The 21,364-nt window shown below is 45.6% G+C and overlaps 2 protein-coding genes across 5 annotated transcripts in view; both read left to right on the top strand.

Moving 5' to 3' along the window:
* ZHX3 (zinc fingers and homeoboxes 3) overlaps nt 1–21,364 on the top strand; it is a 116,352-nt gene that overhangs the window by 65,907 nt on the left and 29,081 nt on the right. The window lies entirely within an intron of this gene.
* Nucleotides 17,424–18,483, top strand: LOC128058634 (voltage-dependent anion-selective channel protein 1-like). Its single transcript, XM_052651128.1, has one exon. It carries the CDS (start codon nt 17,453–17,455, stop codon nt 18,302–18,304), a length of 852 nt encoding a protein of 283 aa, XP_052507088.1. The 5' UTR covers nt 17,424–17,452; the 3' UTR covers nt 18,305–18,483.

The following is a 21,364-nucleotide window of genomic DNA, read 5'->3' as shown; positions in this document are numbered from 1 at the left end:
TGCCCAGCTTCTTGAATCTGTGGATTTATGTCTTTCACCACATTTGGGAAATTCTCAGCCATTATCTTTTTGAATACTCTCAGCCCGTCTCTTTATTCTCCTTCCGGGACCCTGGGGATATGAACGTTGGATCTTTCGTTTTTGTCTCACAAGTTCCTGAGGCTCTGTTCATTTGTTTTCAGGCTGGTCTTTTTTGTTCATGATGGGTAAATTCTATTGGCCCATCTTCAAGTTCATTTATTTTATCCTCTGTCGTCTCCATTATTAAACCCATCTAGAAAGTTTTTACTTCTATTACTACATCTTTCGGGGCTATGATTTTTATTTGGTCCTTTTTATAACTTCTGTTTCTTTGATGCTATTTGCTATGTTTTCGTTTATTTCAAGAGAATTTGCAGGTGCTTATTGCAGCATTTTTGTGAGGGCTGCTTTAATATCCCTTGTAAGCTGATTCCAACATCAGATTTACTTCGATATTGGTGTCAGTTGATTGTCTTTTCTCATTCAAGTGTGGTTTTCCTGGTTCTTGGTAAGGAGGTTTCCCATTCTGTTCTAGACATTTTGTCTATTATGTTAGGAAACTCTGGGTCCTTTTTAAACCTTGTATTTTACCAGGAAGTCACTGTCTTTAGATTAGTATACAAATTGGGACCTACTTTTATGGGCTGTGGTTCTATTGACAATTTACTCTTCAGAGCCTTTGCTGTTACAGTTTTGGTCTGCTCAATTTATCTGGTGCAGCTGGGGCTCCCACTGGACCTTGCTGGTGCTAGCTGATGGAAGGAAGAAGTTTTCCCAGGCCACAATGCCTGGTGCCTTCATGTAGGCGACAGGAGCCTCCATCCCACTGGGATAAAGGGTATTTCCTGGGGGCCCTACAGGGAGGGAGAGTGTTTTCCCAGATTGTTTTCATATCAGTGGGCTCCTGACCTATCCTCCTTATTGGTGCTCCCAGCTGGCCTGGTGTTGTCAGCAGAACTCCCATTCCATCCTAGGAAGGATGTGCTTTCCTGGGTTGCCGTCTATTGCTAGTCTGGATGGGGCTGGGGAAATACTTGACCCGGGCCTCCTTCTGCAGTTGGATAGGGGAGTCATGAGCTGCCCTGCTGCTGCTGCACTGTTCCTTTAGTCCTGGGGTCCCTAACCTGTTCACCTTCCTTTCCCAAGCTTTCAGACTTCTCCTTTGGTTGCCTCTTGTGTTATTTACAGGATTTATAATTGTGCTTAGCAAGGAGGCTGGGACAGAAATGGTTTACAGCATCTTGTCCAGGACCATGATGGTGTTCTGTTTAACTGTTCATCTTCCTCTCCAGTATTCTTCCTGGAAAATCCCATGGACTGAGGAGCCTGGTGGACTACAGTCCATGGGGTTACAAAAGAGATGGATACAACTTAGCACCTAAACAACAACAACAACACTTTTGGATGATTGTTGTTATTGTTCAGTTGCTCAGTCATATCCAACTCTTTGCGACCCCAGGGACTGCAGCACCATCCTTCACCATCTCCCGGAGCTTACTGAAACTCATGTCCATTGAGTCGGTGATGTCTTCCAACCGTCTTATCCTCTGTCCTCCCCTTTTCTTCCTGCCCTCAATCTTTCCTGGCATCGGGGTCTTTTCTAATGAGTCAGCTCTTCACATAAGGTGGCCAAAATATTGGAGTTTCAGCTTCAGCATCAGTCCTTTCCTTGAGTATTCAGGGTTGATTTCCTTTAGGTTGACTGGTTGGATCTCCTTGCAGTCCAAGGGCTCTTAAGAGTCTTCTCCAACACCACAGTTGGAAAGTATCAGTTCTTCGGTGCTCAGCCTTCTTTATGGTCCAACTCTCACATCCATACATGACCACTGGAAAAACCATAGCTTTGACTAGATAGACCTTTGTCAACACAGTAATGTCTCTGCTTTTTAATATTCTGTCTAGGTTGGTCGTAACTTTTCTTCCAAGGAGCCAGAGTCTTTTCATTTCATGGCAGCAGTGATTTTGGATAATTAGGCTGTTTTAAATGTGACTACTATAGACATCATGATGGTGGAATTGGGGTGGAAAGTTCCAACAGCCTTGAAATCTGAAAGGCTTCCTTACTCCCCAGACCCATGGGCCTGGTCCTGGTTGGCCGCCCGGTACAGGCTGTTACTCATCTGTCTTCCGTTTACTTGCCTCTGATGTCAGCTCTTCGTGTCTGCTTTAAAGGCAGGCATTTCTTGTTGTTGTTACGCTTGTTGAATAATGCAGTAGTTTGTCACACTTCTAGCATGATTAAAACCGATAAACTTTGGCCTTTGTAGTGCCTTTTTCTCCACCTTGTCTTTTGGTTAATTTTGTTTTGCTTTTGGTAAAGATTTTGTATTAAATTCAGCCATGGAAATTGTATTGCGATTTAACTGGGAAACTTTTAATTTTTTTATGTGATTATTTTTCTGTTTCAGGGCTGCAAAACAATGACCAAGTTTTTTCAAAATTAGTGTGAAAAAGTTTTTGACATTTTTCCACTTGAAAATGAAGAATTGGAGGTCATCACAGTAAATGTATCTTTAAAAAAAAAAACAGAGTGGGAAATCCTTTGTATTGGAAGCCATGGGTCCCTTTGTATAGTTTACAATAATAGTTTTGCACAAATAAGTTCAGGTTAAAATTGCATACTATTTATTCCCACCCATTTCCTTTATTGGCTGTGACACACAGGAATTACGCCCATTGCTTGACTAACCTTTCTGACCTTTTGTTACTTGGCTATAAATTGACTTGGGTCTTTTGCAAAAACACTGTCAGGGGGGAAAAATCTTTTTGTTAGAACCCAGCCAATTCCTGCCTCAGTGCGGAACAGTTTGTTCTCCTGAAGAAATGAGCCAGTTCAGTGAACAGAAAAACATAGCCATGAACTGGCATCGCCAAAAACTGCAAACATAATTGCCCACGATCATTCCTCAGAGCCGGGAACTTTATAAGATAATGAGGCTGGGGAGAAACTACAATTTGGAGTTCCACAGGCTTTAGGTAAATGTAATTGACGTGTTAGAGTTGTAACCACATAAAAAGGGTTTCTTTTTCTGAACTCTGGCAGTCACCACCATTTTCCCATTTTCAATGGGAATATTGTCGAATTCCCCCGCTGCCTGCTCTCCCAGTGGCTTGCAGCCCCTGCTTTTCAGTGGCTCTTCCCACCAGCTTCTTTGGTTCAACACCGTAAACATTTCCTGAGTAACTACTCAGTGTAAGAGTGAGTCCTGGGTTCACCTTCCAGAGAAGATATTTACAGTGGTCTAGTGAATGGCACCCCACTCCAGTACTCTTGCCTGGAAAATCCCATGGACGGAGGAGCCTGCAGTCCATGGGGTCGCTAAGAGTCGGACACGACTGAGCGACTCCCCTTTCACTTTTCACTTTCATGCATTGGAGAAGGAAATGGCAATCCACTCCAGTGTTCTTGCCTGGAGAATCCCAGGGACGGGGGAGCCTGGTAGGCTGCCGTCTGTGGCGTCGCACAGAGTCGGACATGACTGAATTAGCAGCAGTGAATTACAAGAAAACATGAAAAATAACTACAGCATGGCACTTGCAGCAATAGACAAAGGTACGAGACACAGTCACTACTTACTTGACAGACTGTCACCCAAGTGGGGGGCCTTTTGAGTGAATTTTGAAGACCGTCTAGGACTTTGCCGAATAAAAGAGAGGAGGAGGGTATTCTGGGTAGAGAAGTGTGTATAAAGTTGAGTGATAAGATAGCATCCAAGTTCCAGTACCTGATGTAGAATTGCTTGGCTGTAGAGTGTGCGGATGGAAAGGAGTGGTGGCCGGCGAACTGGTGGCGGTCGGGAACCGGATGAAAGGACTCAGAAGCCACGCGAAACAGTTTGGAGTTCAGAGTGTAGGCCGGGGGCGCTGTGTAAGGGCTCTGAAGCAGGGGGATGGCCTGGGTAGTTAGAATGAGAAGACTTGGGTTTGCAAGGAGCTCAGAAAGGGCAGGTTGGGCCACACTAAGGACGGACCATGACGCCAGGCACTGAAGACGGTGATTTGTGTGTGTTTGACGGCTAATGGGGGCCTGTGTGTGTACAGGCAGCAAAGGTCACTGAAGTCCCCACAACTGGCTGCAGATGAAAGGGTCAGTGCCCAGAAACCAGGGGCCACCTTGGTGATAGGGGAGCTCAGGGACAGAGGGCAGAGGCAGGAAGCCTGAGACTTCTGTTTGACCGCCCACATGCCCGTCAAGGGTGCTTGCCCACAGACCAGCGGTCCCAGCCTTTCTGGCATGGAGGATGGGTTTTGTGGAAGACAATTTTTCCACAGACCATGAGTTGTTGCGGTGTGGGGCGGCAGATGGTTTCAAGTGCATTACATTTATTGTGTGCTTTTATTTCTGTTATTATATCAGCTCCACCTCATAGCATCAAGCATTAGATCTTGGGGACTCCTGCCATAAACTTTGTTTGATTTTTGTAGTGAAACTTACCCTGTATGCACTGATTCCATTCCCATTTTATAAAAGAAAACTGAGGTTTGGGAGATTAAATACATCACCCAAGACTCAAGTGACCTGCCCTGGGAAGTTGCTGAGTCAGCGTTGGGACTTAGGTTTATCTGACTCCCACCATAGTGACAGGCCACCTTGGAATTGAACCTGCTAGAACTGAGCTGCCCAGTGTCAGCGAGTCTCAAAACATCGGCATGCTCTCTGTGAGAGCTATGCCTATAGATAATAGCTCTGCTGATACTTAGATTGCAGTATTAGTGTTAGTACAAGTAATATTTTTAAAACCTAGTTTTCTTCTTGACCTGTCATCTCATGAAAACATCAGGTTTTTGATGGTATTTCTTAAAAGCTCACCATCTGGGAATAACTGATCTTGAGGAATACCCAACCAAATTGTTAAAAGTTAAAGGACTGAGTATACTTAAAGAAATGTAACGTTTTAATGTTCAAGTGAGTATATGTTATAACAACTTGTATTAGAGTAACAAACTATGGCTTTCAGTAATTAGAGAACCTTTTAGGACTAACAGGAAGTTAATATTTATAATATTTATAAATTTATACTTTTAAAGATCTCAGAAAATATTTTTCAGAGGTGTACTACAGCTGAAGAAGTGGTTTACTAAGCAAAACTTATCTTCAGTGAAGTCCCAGGACAAATGAATGATTCAGTGATATTCATTCTATAGTCATGAGGTCATAGATTCCAGGATAAGGGGTAAGGGGCCAGAAGAGAAAGAATGAACAGCAAACCTGGCCTACTTTGTATCAAAACACGTGCTCTTTGACTTCCCTGGAGGCCCAGTGGTTAGGACTCCACTCCACTGCGCAGGAACAGGGTCGATCCCTGATCCGGAAACTAAGTTCAGTCACACAGCCAAAAAAAAAAAAAAGTGAAATTGCTTAGTCGTGTCTGACTGTTTGCAACCCCATGGACTGTAGCCCGCCAGGCTCCTCCGTCCATGGGATTTTCCAGGCAAGAATACTGGAGTGGGGTGCCATTTCCTTCTCCAGAGTATCTTCCCAACCCAGGGATTGAACCTGGTTCTCCCACATTGCAGGCCAACACTGTACCATCTGAGCCACCAGGTAATTGCTAAAAAAATTGCCCACCCCCCCCCCAAAAAAAAGGAGAGGGGTATATTCTTGGTTAATGGATCCGCCCCTGTTGAGTTAGTAAAGGGCAACCCTGTCCCATCTGGGATTGGAGCCTTGAGATCCCAGGATCAAAGGCTGTAATTATGGAATGTTTTGAGCTGTCTCTTCACCATCTCATTTTCACCCTTCTTCTTCTTCTTGAAGTGGAACCAGAGATAAATAAAGTGGTTTTTGAGAGAGAAAAATGCTTGGAAATGTGGGGAAAGCATCTAAATCTTACGCCACAGTCTGTAGTATTATTCCGTGGCATCATTAGTAAAAGAAAATTTGCTGAATTCTTAAGGGGTGGGGGGAAGCAAGTATCTCTTGTGACTGAACTGTGAAACTGTGGCGGACTCCTCTGCCAAAGTGGAGATTATACACAGCACAGGGGAGGCAAGAGCCCCGCTTCGCTCCAGGGCCCGAGCAGAGCCAGAGCAGCACTTACGTAAGTGGCGGGCCCAGGGCCTCTGCCCTCGGCTCACAGCTGGGCCGCAGCGGCCCTCTGCTTGCCTCCCATTAACTCTTGCTTCTTCCCCCGTGGACGTAAGGAGATGCTGGACACACAGAGCCCAGAACACAGCCCCTGATGGTCTCAGGAGGCCATGGGCCCTGGAGCCCAGGGGAGGTGCAGCGCCAGGGACTCACCAACCATGCCCGGGGCCTCTGGTCACCCGGGGAGGTTCCTCCGACCGGGAACCAAGAGAAATTCCTTGCCTCCTGGTACCTTACTCTCTGCTAGAAAAAGATGGTGCTGCTGGCACCTTCACAGGTGTTGCATGAAGTATGAAACTTGAACGGCCCCTTCTGTGGGGGGCCTCACTCAGAACTGGCACCGGGGGTCCTCGTGCTGCCTGTGTTTCCGTTCTCTGCCTCTCCTTTCCTCGAACCCCCAGGCCCATTCTACTTTGTTGTCACTTGGCCAAAAAACATTGTCTCCTTTGTGAACTCTGTCGGTGCGTATTTCTTGAACTTCAGAATTCTTTCATCTTCACCCCCTATCTCCTTTCTCCTTCTGCCCCAGGATAAGGATCCGAGTCCCTTTCTGCTTTCCCAGGTGACCGTGGTCCTGGGGTGAGAGGTGTGGGGTTGGCAGGTGGCCTGAAGGGGCAGGACGATGCTGCTGTCCCAGGTGAATCGCGGCTCATTCCTCCTCCTGCTCCAGGTTCCCTCGTGGCTCCCAAACAGGATTGGGAATTCCAGGTTCCCGTAGATGCCCCGTGTCTTCCTCTCTTGCTGCAGTTCTCTGAGAGGAGAAAAGAGAGCATGGGAGTAAGGGTTCCCTTTGCCAGTTGCCTGGCCTAGAGTTTTTCTCCTCCCGCAAGCATTCTTCTCCCAACCAGGATCCTGCTGGGCATCCTTCAGAGGGACCTCCTCCTGGGGTCACGTTTGGCCCTGTTTGTCATCCCTGCTGGGGCCGAGGAGAGGATGCATGGGGAGCGCACCTGTTCCCTCTCCTGTCTGGTTTGTGGCCTCCCCTTCTTTCCTGCTCTTCCTCAGACTCCTAGCCAGCCAGACCCCAGCTGCTGGCACATCACCGTCTAAGTAGGCAGTACTTCCCAGCAGGGAATGTTTGGCCATGTCAGGAGACTTTTTTGATTTTTTTATTGTCACAAGGGGGCAGGGTGGGAAGTGCCGCTGGCACCTAGTGGATAAAGGTCAGGGATGTGGTTAAATGTCCTGCAGTGCAGCCCCCAGAATAGAGAGTTACCTGGTCTACACTGTCAGTTCCCAGGTGGAGAAACCCTGTTGGCCGATGTTTCCTGCACAGGTCCCTTTCTCTGAGCTTTCCTCTCCACGTCTGCACTTGTAGGGGCTTTTGTTAGCCCCCGAAGGCCCTGCCCAGAGGGTGGTCTCACCTGTGTGAGGTCTTCCCCTCCCTACTTCAGTCCGAGCTGATTCTCCCCCCAGGGTTTCCACACGACTTTGTGCATTCCCTGCAACACTCACTGCCCTTGGCCTTCAAACAGCCCCCTTCACATGATTTATTCTCCTGCTTTAGAAAGTAGAGTGAGAGCTTGAGGTCATAATGAGGATGACCATCCAAACCCCAGTTTATATAATAATATTCCAAGGCCCTAAACCTTGCACAACATGGAATGAATGCTGGACTTGGCCTCAGGAGATTGGGTCTGGTCCCTACTCTAAACATTCCAGATCTGTGACCATAGACCTGACTCGCCTGAGCCCTGGTGTCCACACAAGTAAGTAGAGATAAAAAGTCCGTTTCCCAGGACTGTCTGTGGCCGTGAACAGATGTTAGCTCAGAACCTGGTGCAGAGGGATCAGTCAAATGTAGGTTGAAACTGAAAGTGATTCCAGGTCCCAGACGTGACCCTGAAGTTTCCCATCGACCTGACAGCATCAGTCTTAATTCGAGATCATACCTCACCATTGCTCCTTACACGGGAACGAGGAGCCGCCCTGCCAGCACATCCTGTTCACTGCAAAGGACTAGAGGATTGATACTCCTTGCCTGCCCACCCTCTCCGATTCTGTGAATGCAGAGGAGTCCCCTAGGCTTCTGACCCTGTGCTGTATTAGGAGATATTGCTCTGTTGCTTGAAACTCCAGGGCCCTTGAAACAAGGGTACTTAGCCTGAAGGTTGGGAGGTCCACTCTGTCCTGAGGTAACCAGAGTCGGTTGCTTCGTAAAGGGGCTGCTGAGGCATGAGAGGGACCCTGCCTCCATCCACTCTCATCACTTTCCGGTACACGGAGACCAGCACAGAGGAAGTAGTATTACATTTTGTTCAGACCTGGTGTTACATTTACTTTGTCACAGTGCTAAGAAGTTAGTGACAATTGATCTCATGTGTTTTAAAGGTGGTTTTCACATATATCCTTCTGTACTTTGGATTCTTGTATCCTGTGTACTTGTTGCCCTATCCAGAGAAAAAAAATAAAAGGGAAAAAAAATTTTAAAGGCCATTTTCACATACTCCTCGGGGCTAGGGTTATAAAAATCAAGTCGATATTCAGCAGTATTTGCCCAAAGAGTTTGAGACTTAATTCCTCAATGTGCTTAGTCTCTCAGTCGTGTCTGACTCTTTGCGATGCCGTGGACTGTAGCCTGCCAGGCTCCTCTGTCCATGGAATTCGCCAGGCAAGAATACTGGAGTAGGTCGTCATGCCCTCCTCCAGGGGATCTTCCTAACCCAGAGATCGAACCCAGGTCTCCCACACTGCAGCTGGATTCTGAGCCACCCGGGAAGCCCTAATTCCTTCAAGGTATGGTCTTATCTCTGAAACAGAGAGGAAATCTTTGCACAGCAAGACAGAACTCACTCCATCGTTGGAGATAGCTGTGAAACGTCATAAGGCCTGCACAGATGTCACTGGCCTTCCATTTTTATCAGTGTCTGACAGTGAAGAGATATTCCAGGAGCTGGCCATGGGTCCGAGGGCAGGGGACAGATGGTGTATTAGCAGTTGGGCGTCAGCTCACACGACTGATGGCAGCACGCGGTGGCTCATCCTGAACCACGTGCCTTCTCTGACTTCCTCAGAATCCTGGGGGCTCAGCTCTCCATCCCAGAACTAAGCTCCTCACTCTAGTGCACTCACGCTTCCGGGGTGTTTGTGCTGTGGGTTAAGAGTGCAGTCGTGGAATCAGGAAGCCCTAGGTGTGAATCCCAGCTGTGGCCTGCTGCTTGTGTGACCTGAATCAAGTTACTTAACCGTTAACTTTGTTTTCCCAATTTGGAAAATGCGTTGATGATACTTAGCTCCTGCGATTATTCTAAGGATTAAATTAAATGAGGAAATAAATGTAAAGCAGTTGGCACAGTGCCTGACAAATACTCAGAGAGTGGTGGGAGCGGTGGTTGTACTCCTTGGGGGCAGAGATGTGGCCTTGAATCCTTTCATTTCCGCCCTGTCTCTTAGCACAGAACTGAGCACCCAGCAGCACTCAGATGTTTTATTCCAAACAAGTGACAGGTACACGCAGGTGCATACACACATACTCTGAGAGGATGATCTGATAATGGCAATCACTCGAGAAACTCTAGAGATCATATTTTTAAAGAGACTTAGCTAATTTTTAGAAATGTAATATATAAGAAAGAGTCCAAGACTAGCCAGTCTCTGTTCTTTGAGTAAATTAAGTCATTTGAAGAGAAGCATCTGGACCATCTCACCGCAGCCCTCTGCCGAAATGACCTCACTTGGTTTCGATTTACTTCTGCCTTCTCTAGAATCAGTGTAATAATGGCCTATTTGATGGGGTTTCACCGTGTCTTTCTAAACTTAGACTGCTCTCTCACCTTTGTCTGTTTTCCCTTACATGGAGTTTGGAGACATGTTTCTTCTTGCATTTACCTCCAAGGGAATTAGTCTCTGTTTAGAAATACGTGTTCATTTTTATAAAATATCACCCAGAATGCACTTCCCTGTTTGCCCTCGACACTGGGTGTCTGAGTCAAAGTCAGCACCGGGTGAGGTGTGGAGGACTTTGTAATTGTCCCCGTTCCTCCCCACCTCTTCTGCCTCCCCACTTCATAGCAGACCACACTGGTTTTGTCCTCTGGTTGAGAGGGATTGGCCCCCTCAGCCCAGGGGTGGCCCTTGAGTGTTTAAGCTCAATCAGCCAACCGCTTGCAGGTCACCGCAGAGATTAACCCAGTGGCAGTGCCCAGGGAGGCCGAGGGGGGTGGTTGGTCCGGTACTAGGCTTGGGACCCAGGTCAGGAGGCCTTCTGAACGTTTGCTGAGGACTTCGGGAAGAAGGCTCTCCTCAGTGTTCTGAGAGGTCTTCCCACAGCCAGCCCTCTCTCCATTCTGAGGATGCGGCTGACATGTGCTCGTTAGAGAGCAGGCCCTGGCTTCCATCCCAGGGTCACTGAATCAGACTCACTCCAGACTGTCCACTTCGGAGTACCAGCGAGCCCCACTTATTGTGAAAGCCACTGTGAACTGGAGTTTTATTGCTTGTGCTGTGGAATCCAAATAGTACTTGGTAGATAAATTTCCTTCTATTCTGCATGTATTAGTGATTCTAATCTGTGAACCAAGACTCTACCTTGGAGGAGGGGGGCCAGGTTTAGAGGGCTCCATTTGGGTAAAATGTGAGTTGCTTGTGTATTTCTGCAAATTAAAGAAGTTCCTTGCCTCTGTATTAGTATTTTTCAAATTCATCAGAAGGTTTTAATGAATGATATACAAATTTAGGTAGAGCTATTGAATTTCTAGGTTTTTGTGACGTGTTTTCACATGAATAGATACTAAATGATCATGTAAATTTCTGTGGAAATGTTTTCTGGTAAAGAAGCCACTGCTTTGGTGTTTTCCTCCTTCCTTCTCTCCCTTTTCTTCTTTTCCTTCTCTTTCTCTTTACCCTTCCCCCCGTCACTCCCTCTCTCTCAGTTCTTTCTCTAAATCCTTTATCACTCAGTTTTCCCTCTGTTCAGCCTTGCTAGTTATCTCAGTTTCTGTTGGAAACAGTTGAGATGTACGTTTGAATTAATGTTATTTAGATGTCAGCATTAAGATTTAGCTTGACTTTTCAGGCCCTGTAGCTATGAGTTCTCCATAGATACAAGCGATGACTGGGTATTGAGTCCTTTAGTATCAAGGGACCCAAACTGAGGTTTGATCCCAGGCAACAAGTTGGCTATCGAATGGGAACACTTGTAATTACAGTCCCCCGTGTTTTGCTGGTAAAGCAGGACCCTGTAGGTGGATTCTCCTCCAACAGATGTGTTTAATAGATGCCCACCATGTGCACACCACCATTCTGAAGCTGAGTGGCCTAGCCCAGAGCCCTTACCTTGGAGACCTTGCCGTTCTTTAGCGAGAAAAGTCATATACACCAGACACTGTCTGAGCCAGGGCTGTTTTTATATGGAAACTCTTTTTTACAGTTATTCTACCAAAAGAGTCCTCTGAACCCATGTTTAATAAATGTCAATCACTGATATTTTGAAATATGCTGTTTGCTAATAAAATGTCTTGCTTACATGTCCTTCTCCTTCCTTCTGTGTTCTTTTTTGGGGAGAGGGGGGCGGAGCTGTGTAGCTGGCAGGATCTCAGTTCCCTGGCCAGGAACTGAACCCAGCCCACAGCACTGAAAGCGTTGCATCCTAGCCACCAGGCACCAGAGAGCTCCCATCTTCTCTGTTCTTCCTTTGATTCTTGATCAGTAATCCTCAGCCTTTTGTTAAAGGCAGTCCACAGCAGTTTGTGTGTGTGTGGTGTTTTTTGTTTTTTTTTTTTTGGCATAGAACCAAAATGTTGACACCCCTCCCAGTCATGTACACCCAGAGAATTTGCTGCAAATAAAGCATTACAATAATTCAAAATTGTGACTCTCTCATGGAAAAGAGGCTACTGCTGGCTCCACATCGACATAAGCAAGCTAACCGAGTGCCCTCTCTTTTTTCCTGTTGAATGAAGTATGACCGGATACAGGCGAAAGAGACTTATCCTAAGGACAACCTTGAATTGTCTCCTAGTTTGTTCAGAACACAACTTACCGTCTCTGGCCGTTCCACGTCGGCAGCACCAGAGGCTTGCTGAGCTGCCCACAGTTCTAGAATGCCAGTGGGCAGGCCAGGCCGAGGCGGCCAGCTGGCCATGGAGCCCTCATTCTGAGACGCTGCCACCACTCTCCTGTGACCCTGGAGTCAGAGGCAGAAGGGGCCTGGCTGCCAGTAACCCACAGGGCTGTATTCAGGCAGTGACCTATTTTTACACTGTACTTGGGTCGGGTTTCTCCGTTTCCCTTGTGAGGAGGTAAGTTCACGTTCTTGTGCGTACGGGGGAAGCCACTCCCCTGTCACCCCTGTGGCTTGGTGGCTTTTCCATGTGACATAGGTTGCTCTTAAGTGGGGCATGCATATGTGCGCCTTTTCCTCAGCCAGAGGCTCAGGGTTGGTCTGTGAGGATAAAATGAAAGAACAGGAGAGCCTGAACCAGGCCAGGATGGAGAACCGAGGAGGAGGAACAATGCGAGGTGAACCGTGTGGGGAGGCGTTGGGATTGTGGGCCCACGGCTCTGCGCTTTTACCTCTTGTCGCGCACTCGAGCCGATGACTTCGTTTATTAGCCAGTTTGTTCAGGCTCCAGATGTGCTGGGTGGTGGAGGCATAGTGGTAACACAATGGCCACTCTTGCCTCAGCCCACAGTCTCAGGGGAGGCTTGTATCCATGGTCACAGTGTTGTCACCGTCCTGTCAGGGAGGGTCCCGGAGCAAGGCTGGGACTCGCTGGGCCAGTGGTGGCCAAGGAGGCTGTCGGGAGTTCCTGTGGGAACTTTCCAGCCAGATGCCATGACTCCTGGCGCTCCCCACGCCAGCCTGTTCACGCCGTCATCAGACCAGTGCCCGGCCTGCATCGTTCCTGCTGGTTGCCACATAGGTACACACCTTGCGTAACGCACAGAGGTCAGGTTGTTCAGGCACAGCCTTGAGGTTCTCCGTCCTCACGGAGACCCTGGGACAGGAGAAGAAGTGTGTCACGTGGCTCGGTTCTCCCGGTGGCGACAGGCCTGGGGACCGCGAGATCCGTACACCTAGACTGACACTTGCTGCTGCCTCCCCTGTGGTGGACAGCGCCTCTCGCCCTTCGGGGCCTTCTCCCACAGGATGTCAGTTCTCCGCTCCTGCCCTGAGGAACGCCCAGGTCGTACTTCTCTGGTGTTGCCATTGCTTGTTTTCTTTGCTCCATCGGCACTTACAGCTCTGAGCTTCAGCGACTGACCCCTGTATTGACCCACCTCCCCACACTGGGCTGTGCTTTTGGATACAAGGCCAGTGCTGTATTCCTGTAGGACACACCATCGTGAGTCACGTGGATGAAGTATCCATGTCGTGTAATGAGGTTCCACTGAGCACAAGATAGCTAGAGACATGGGGAGGACCGTAAAATATCCCTGACTGATTTCTCAGACTTTCTGAGCGTGTAGAATGCCTTTAGTACTTAACAATAAAAGCAAGGGGTATGGAGGCAGTTCTGGAGCACATAGCCTAGGAAGAGGTAAAAAGTGGCCTGTTGGCATTCAGCAGACAAAGAGAGATTGGAAAGGACGGGCTGTGTACACCGTGGCAGAGCAGGGGGACATATCAGAAGAGCACCCCATTTGGGTGATTCCTAACTTTCGTGTTTAATATATTCCTGGATGTAGGGCAGAACTCAAATGACGTGGTAGACAGAATCGTCATGCCTCAACATGAGATGTTCATGTGGCAGTTGATGTCTCAGAGTCTGAGTTTGGCATTGAAGCATGGTTGGGATACAGCCGTGTTCGCTGTTCACAGACGCGAGTTTGCCTGTGTGATAGCATTCCTGCTGTGGAAGGGGGAGGTGCAGAGAGGTGGCTGATGCAGCTGGATGTTGCCGTTAAAAGAGCACTAGGACCGGCCTGGGAGAAGTTTCTCTGGACTCTGTCATGGTCTGGACCCTATATTTTGGGAGATACTGACATACGTCAAGAATCTCCCTTGATTGAAGGACAATGTGTACACCAGAGGGTGCTGTGTTTCAATTTTCGCATCTTTCTTTTCTCTTCATGTGGTTGTGCATGACATGATTTGTTTGATGATCAGCCAGTTGAGAATTTGCCCTCAACAAAGGATTGTGAAGGCCTGAACAAACCCCACCCACTTGCGCTTTCTTAGCATAATAAAGACAATAGCACGCACTCCCTGGTCTGCTTCACTGTGTGCTAGTCTTAGCCATTAAATTTTCTTTAAGACTAGACAACTTCTCATGCTTCAGCTTATGTCCATTTCAGTATCGTTTTCTTTGGTGGAAACGGAGACCATCTGGTCACCATCGTCTGTGTAGTAACAATGATTGAAGATGCTTATTAAGTCGCCCTTCGGCCTTTTCTCTTGTCTGGGCAAAATTGTCTCTGTTCCTGTGGCCATTCCCCATAAATCTCATTTTCCAACCCTTTAATCATCTTGGTGGCTTTCTTTGGAAGCTACATCAAAGGCTCAGTTTCAGGGCCTCTATTCTGGTGGGGTCTGGGCTCTCAGCTAATGGATATGGAATGTGGTTTTAACCATTCAGTTTCCATAGCTGGTCCCTCTCTTCCAGGCCAGTCAGAATCTGCTAACCATTTGGGACTGGTTTACCGTCTCTTAATTGTGACCCACTTTATAAATATGGTGTTGATTTGACTTAAAAAAAAAAAATTTTAGTTTGTAAATAATTTTAGCTGTTGGTTGATACACTTTTGCAGCCTGGTTTGTTGCATTTAAGTTACTTTTCTGAGCTGAATGATGTTTAAGTGGATATGTTGTCTCTTACTGGAGGATAATCTGAATTTTATTGTGTTTCCTTCTCTCATTTACTCACTCAGCATCTGTGAGTGCCTACTGAATGTCAGTTTCTATGCTAGGGATCAATAACCCAAAGATGAACAAAATATAGTTCCTAGCTTCAGGGAGCTCAAATCCAAAAGGGAAGTCAGGCACATAAAAATTTACAATATAAAGTACAAAATGCTGTAAAAGGTGACATCAGGTCCAGTGGAAATTTAGGAAGGCTTCACTGAACATGTCTTGTTTGAACTGGGTCTGCATATGAATTAGTCTTCAGGGAAAAGGAAGGTAAAGAGAGTTTAGCATGTGAAGGTAAGGAAGCTGACGTGTCACGGTGTAGGGAACAAGTGTTTACCAGGCTTGAACCTGAGTGGCTTGAGAAGAAGGGAGATGCCAGACTCTGAAAACTGCCCATTCCAAGCCAACAAGTATCCAACAGAAATATCATGTGAGCTTCAAATATTATTTTAAAATTATAGGAGCAGCATTCAAAAAAATAAACAAGACATGAGCCATCAAGCCTTGAAAACGCATGGAGGAACCTTGTAAATGGTTATTACTAGGTGAAGGAAGCTCATCTAGAAAGGCTGCGCAGTATATGATTCTAACTTTTGACATTCTGCTGCTGCTGCTCAGTCGCTTCAGTCGTGTCCGACTCTGCGTGACCCCATAGACGGCAGCCCACCAGGCTCCACTGTCCCTGGGATTCTCCAGGCAAGAACAGTGGAGTGGGTTGCCATTTCCTTCTCCAGTGCATGAAAGTGAAGTCACTCAGTCGTGTCCGACTCTTTGCGACCCTATGGACTACAGCCTACCAGGCTCCTCCGTCCATGGGATACTCCAGGCAGGAGTACTGGAGTGGGGTGCCATTGCCTTCTCCATATGACATTCTAGAAAAGGCAAAACTGTGGAGATAGTGAAATGATCAGTGGTTGCTGGGGGCTGGGGAAAGTAGGAGAAACAGGTAGAGCATAGAGGATTTTTAGTGCAGCAGAACTTTTCTGTAGGTTCCTCTAATGGTAGATGCATGTTGTTATAAAATTGTTCAAACCCATAGAATGTACAACATCAAGAGTGAACTGCAATGTAGACTGTGGACGTTGGGTGATAATGATATGTCCTTGTACGTTAATTAATTGTAACAAAGGTACCATCTGGTGAGGGTGTTGACAATGGGCTAGCAGGAGCAGGGGGATGCAGAAATCTCTATACCTTCCACTCAGTTTTTTGTGAACCTGAAACTGCTCTTAAAAACAATTAGAAATTAATGAACCCACAACTTGAATTCACTTTCATAATACATTTTACTTAAACCACTCTATCAAAAATATTACTATTTCAACATGTAATTCATATAAAGGTCATTACTGAGATTACTTTATGTCACTTTTTTTTGGTACCAAGTCTCTGAAATCGAGTCTGAATATGTATTTCTGGTGCACCTCCATTTGCACCAAGCCATGTTTCAAGTACTCAGTGGGCATCTGTGGCTAGTGGCTGTTGTATTGGCAGAGCAGGTACTGAAGATTGAAACCTGTGTCCCTGATTCAGAAACCTGACTTCTCAACCACACTACTCTCCTGCTCCCTGAGCACAAATGGTAAACACAAAAGGAGGGGAGCTCACAGACTGTCTCTGAATCCCCACTGTCAGCTGTTGCCTGGTGGCCTGAGTTCAGAGCATCCAGAGCTGCACTGTCTAAGAGAAAACGTAATGCAGGCCACACATGTGATTTAAAATGTTTGAGGAACTACACTGAAGAAGTAAGAAGCAGCAGATAAAATTGATTTTAAGACTGTATTTAACCCAATATATCAAAAATATTATTTCAGCTTTATTTCAAATATGTATTATTTCAAATGTGTATTTAATATTAAACATTATTAACAAAGACATAGAGACCAATGGAAGAGAATAGAAAGCCCAGAAATAAACCCTCACATGTGGTCAAATGATTCTGACAAGAGTGCTAAGACCAAATATTCAATGGGAAAGGGCAGACTTTCCAACATACGATGCTGGAGAAATTGGATATTCACATGTGAAAGAGAGATGCTGGACCCTTGCTTTTTTTTACCATATAGAAAAATTAATTAATAATGCACTGAAGACCTAATTTTAAGACCTGAAACTATGGAACTCTTAGGAGAAAACATAGAGGAAAGGCTTCATGACACTGGATTTAGCAGAGATTTGCTGAAGATAACACTAAAAGCATAGGCAGCAAAATAAAAATAAATTGTGCTACATCACAATTTAAAATTTCTGTGCTTCAAAGGACACATTCAGTAGGGTGGGAGGCCAGCCTATGGAATAAAAGCAAATATTTGCAAGTCATATATCTAATGCAGGGTTAATATCCAGAATATATAAAGAACTCCTGCCACTCAACAACAAAACACAACCTGATTTTTAAAAAATGGGCAGAGGATCATCCTCTTAATTTTTGAGAGTTTGATATTGAAATTCCAACTAAAAATCTTAATTTAGTCACTTTAAAAAATAATAGTAGCGCTGCAGCCCCCGCCGTAGCCGCCGCGGAGCCCACTGCCAACGCTTTCGAGCAGAAGATGGCTGTGCCTCCCACGTATGCTGATTTTGGCAAATCTGCCAGGGATGTCTTCACCAAGGGCTATGGATTTGGCTTAATAAAACTTGATCTGAAAACAAAATCCGAGAATGGATTGGAATTTACGAGCTCAGGTTCAGCCAACACCGAGACCACCAAAGTGATGGGCAGCCTGGAAACCAAGTACAGATGGACTGAATATGGCCTGACGTTTACAGAGAAATGGAACACTGACAACACACTAGGCACGGAGATTACTGTGGAAGATCAGCTTGCGTGTGGCCTGAAGCTGACCTTCGATTCATCCTTCTCACCAAACACTGGGAAAAAAAATGCTAAAATCAAGACAGGGTACAAGCGGGAACATATCAACTTGGGCTGCGATGTGGATTTTGACATAGCCGGTCCTTCCATCCGGGGCGCTCTGGTGCTGGGTTATGAAGGCTGGCTGGCTGGCTACCAGATGAATTTTGAGACTGCAAAGTCTCGAGTGACTCAGAGCAACTTTGCAGTTGGCTACAAGACCGATGAGTTCCAGCTTCACACTAACGTAAATGATGGAACAGAGTTTCGTGGCTCCATTTATCAGAAGGTGAACAAGAAGTTGGAGACTGCTGTTAATCTGGCCTGGACCGCAGGAGACAGCAACACGCGCTTCAGAATAGCAGCCAAGTACCAGATTGACCCTGACGCCTGCTTCTCGGCTAAAGTGAACAACTCCAGCCTGATAGGATTAGGATATACCCAGACCCTAAAGCCAGGTATCAAACTGACACTGTCGGCTCTGCTGGATGGCAAGAATGTCAATGCTGGTGGCCACAAGCTTGGTCTAGGACTGGAGTTTCAAGCATAAATGAATACTGTACAATCGTTTAATTTTAAACTATTTTGCAGCATAGCTACCTTCAGAATTTAGTGTACCTTTTAATGTTGTATGTCTGGGATGCAAGTATTGCTAAATATCATGTTAGACTTCCAGGTTAAAGATGATTCAGCTTTAGGGTGTTACCCTTTCAGAGGTACAGAAGAAACCCTCAAAAAAGGTCCTTTCAGCTGTAGACTTGGTGGGGAGCTTGCTGGCCCCATGAGATGTCAGGTTTCTTTTTTACCTAGAAATGGCTGCAAGTGGAAGCTGATAATTTGCAGGCACTTTGTAAATTCCTATTGAGTAATCAAATGAAATTGTAACTTCCTGAGAATTGAACCTTGGTTTCCTAATTGATTGAGGAGAGGCTCTTTGTTTGATGGTGTGTACAGACTTAACTGAAAGGGACTTTTATAGGCAGGGACTTTTTCCACCTCCATCCGTCACCTCTTTTACACAAAAAGTAGTCTGCAGGGTGTGGTAGCTGTTTTCTTTTGTGCCATTTTTGGGTGGAGAAGTTGTGATGAAGCCAATAATTCAGGACTTAATTCCCTCTCATGTTGTGGTTTTTTTGCCCTTGCACCAGAGTATGAAATAGCTTCTAAGAGCCCCAGCTGCAAGCTGGGAAGAGTCTCTGTGACTGTAATCACATGGTGACAACACTCAGAATCTAAATTGGACTTCTGTTGTATTCTCGCCACTAAAGTTTATTTTTTAGCAGTTTAATGGGTACATTTTAGAGTTCCATTTTGTGTGGAATTAGATTCTCCCCTTCAAATGCTGTAATTAACATCACTTAAAATAAAACTTGAATAAAATATTGAAACCTTAAAAAAAAATAATAGTAATATATAGTGGAACTATATATAATCTCATTCTGTATTTTCCAAGTCTCCTGTAAATGTGTTATCATACCTTCACAATTTAAGAATAAAAAAAAGATTTTTTTAATAAAATGGGCAGAGGCCTTGAATAGACATTTCTCCAAAGAAGTTATACAAATGGCTAATAAGCATCTGAAAAGTGTTCAGCATCACTGATCATTAGGGAAATGCAAATCAAAACTACAATAAGATACCATCTCACACTTTCAGGACAGCCACTATCAAAAACCCCAGAAAATAACAAATGTTGGCATTGTTGTTGTTGTTGTTGGCATAGATCTAGAATAATTAGAACTCTCGTCACTGTTGGTAGGAATGAAAATGGAGCAGGTACTATGGAAAACAATATGAAAGTTACTCAAATAGCTGAATGTATAATTACCATAAGATTTAGTGATTCTGCTTCTGGGAATATACTCTCAAATGTTGGAAACAGGGACCCAAAGAGATATTTGTACACTCAAGTTCATAGCAGCATTATTTACAGTAGCCAAAAGTTGGAAGCATCTCAAGTGTTCATTGAAGGCTGAATGGATAAATGAAATGTTTTATATACATACAAGGGTCTATTATTCAATTTTACAAAGGAAGGAAGTTCTGACACCTGCCCAACCATGGATGAACCTTGAAGACATAATGCTAAATGAAATAAGCCAGTCACAAAAGGAGAAATACTATGTGGGTGAACTTACATGAGGTACCTAGAAAAGTCAAATTCATGGAGACATAAAGTAGAATGGTGGTTTCTAGGGACTAAGGGGAGAGGAAATTAAGAATTACTGTTTAGTGGGGACAGAATTTCTGTTTTGCAAGGTGGAAAGAATTCTGAAGGTGGATGGTGGTGATGGCTACATAACAGTGTGAATGTACTTGTTCAGCCACTAAGTCACGTCCAACTTTTCGCAGCCCCATGGACTGCAGCACGCCAGGCTTCCCTGTCCTTCGCCATCTCCTGGGGCTTGCTCAAACTCACGTCTATTGAGTCGGTGATGCCATCCAGCCACTCATCCTCTGTCACCCGCCTCCTCCTCCTGCCCTCAACCTTTCCCAGCATCAGGCTCTTTTCCAATGAGTCAGCTCTTTGCATCAGGTGGGCTAAGCATCAGTCTTTCCAATGAATATTTGGGGTTGATTTTCTTTAGGATGGACTGGTTTGATCTCTTTGCTGTCCAAGGGACTCTCAAGAGTTCAGCACCACAATTTGAAAGCATCAATTCTTTGGCACTCAGCCTTCCTTATGGTCCAACTCTCACATCCATATGTGATGTACTTAATGATGTACTTAAAAGCCCCTGAATGGTATACTTAAAATGGTTAAGATTGTAAATTTTATATGTAAACACATACTTTACCGTAATATTAAAAAAAAAATCTTTCTTCTAAAAAAGATGTAATTACTTCTGAGACCATAGACATTACAGATGGGAAAAGAGAACAAAAATGAGATATAAGTCAAGAGACTAAGGCAAATAAGAAACCAAAGAATGTAAGCATGTTGATATAAAAAGGTAGTTTAAAAGTGATTTAAAAGATACTAAAGCAGCATTTATTCCATCTCTGCTTCAAATAAAGAACTCTGTTCTATTAAAGAAAATTATTAATGAGTTATTTTACATTTGTTTTTGTACAAAATCTTCAAATCTAGTGTGTGTTTTACCCTAACAATGCATCTCAGTTTGAACACACCACAGTTGAAGTGCTGAATAGCCCCATGTGGCTGGTAGCTAAAGTGCCAAATGGCATACGTGGAGAATCTTCTCATTGCAAGTAAGGAGCCCACAGAAATTCTCTAAACCAAGGAGTGGCATGAGCAGATCTGAGAGTTTTGGTGATGAGCCTGGTGGCCGCGTCAGATGCAGACTAAAGGGGGAAGGAGCCAGGGGCGGCTGCAGGACTCCAGGCCAGAGCAGACAGGGGCATGAGGATGATGCCAGCAGCCGTCGTTGGTGGGGCGCCTGCTAGGTGTCACACGTGGTGCTGCACCCCTTCCACCCGCGCCTTCATTTTGTAACAATTCTGGAAGGCGGAGACTGCTTTGTCCACTTGCAGGGGAGTAAGGGAGATGTCGAAGGCGCGAGCACCTTGCCCAGTGACGCTGAGCTCACAGGAGGCAGCATCAGGACGTGACCAGGCCTGTCCCGCTCCAGAGCTCATGCACTTGACC

Source organism: Budorcas taxicolor, chromosome 13, assembly GCF_023091745.1.
Source record: "Budorcas taxicolor isolate Tak-1 chromosome 13, Takin1.1, whole genome shotgun sequence".
Lineage (NCBI taxonomy): Eukaryota > Metazoa > Chordata > Mammalia > Artiodactyla > Bovidae > Budorcas > Budorcas taxicolor.
Note: the sequence above shows the minus strand (reverse complement) of the source record. Positions and strands in the feature narration are given on the sequence as shown.

Excerpts from the sequence above, each read along its gene's own strand:
- LOC128058634 (XM_052651128.1), top strand. The coding sequence starts at position 17,453 with ATGGCTGTGCCTCCCACGTATGCTGATTTTGGCAAATCTGCCAGGGAT.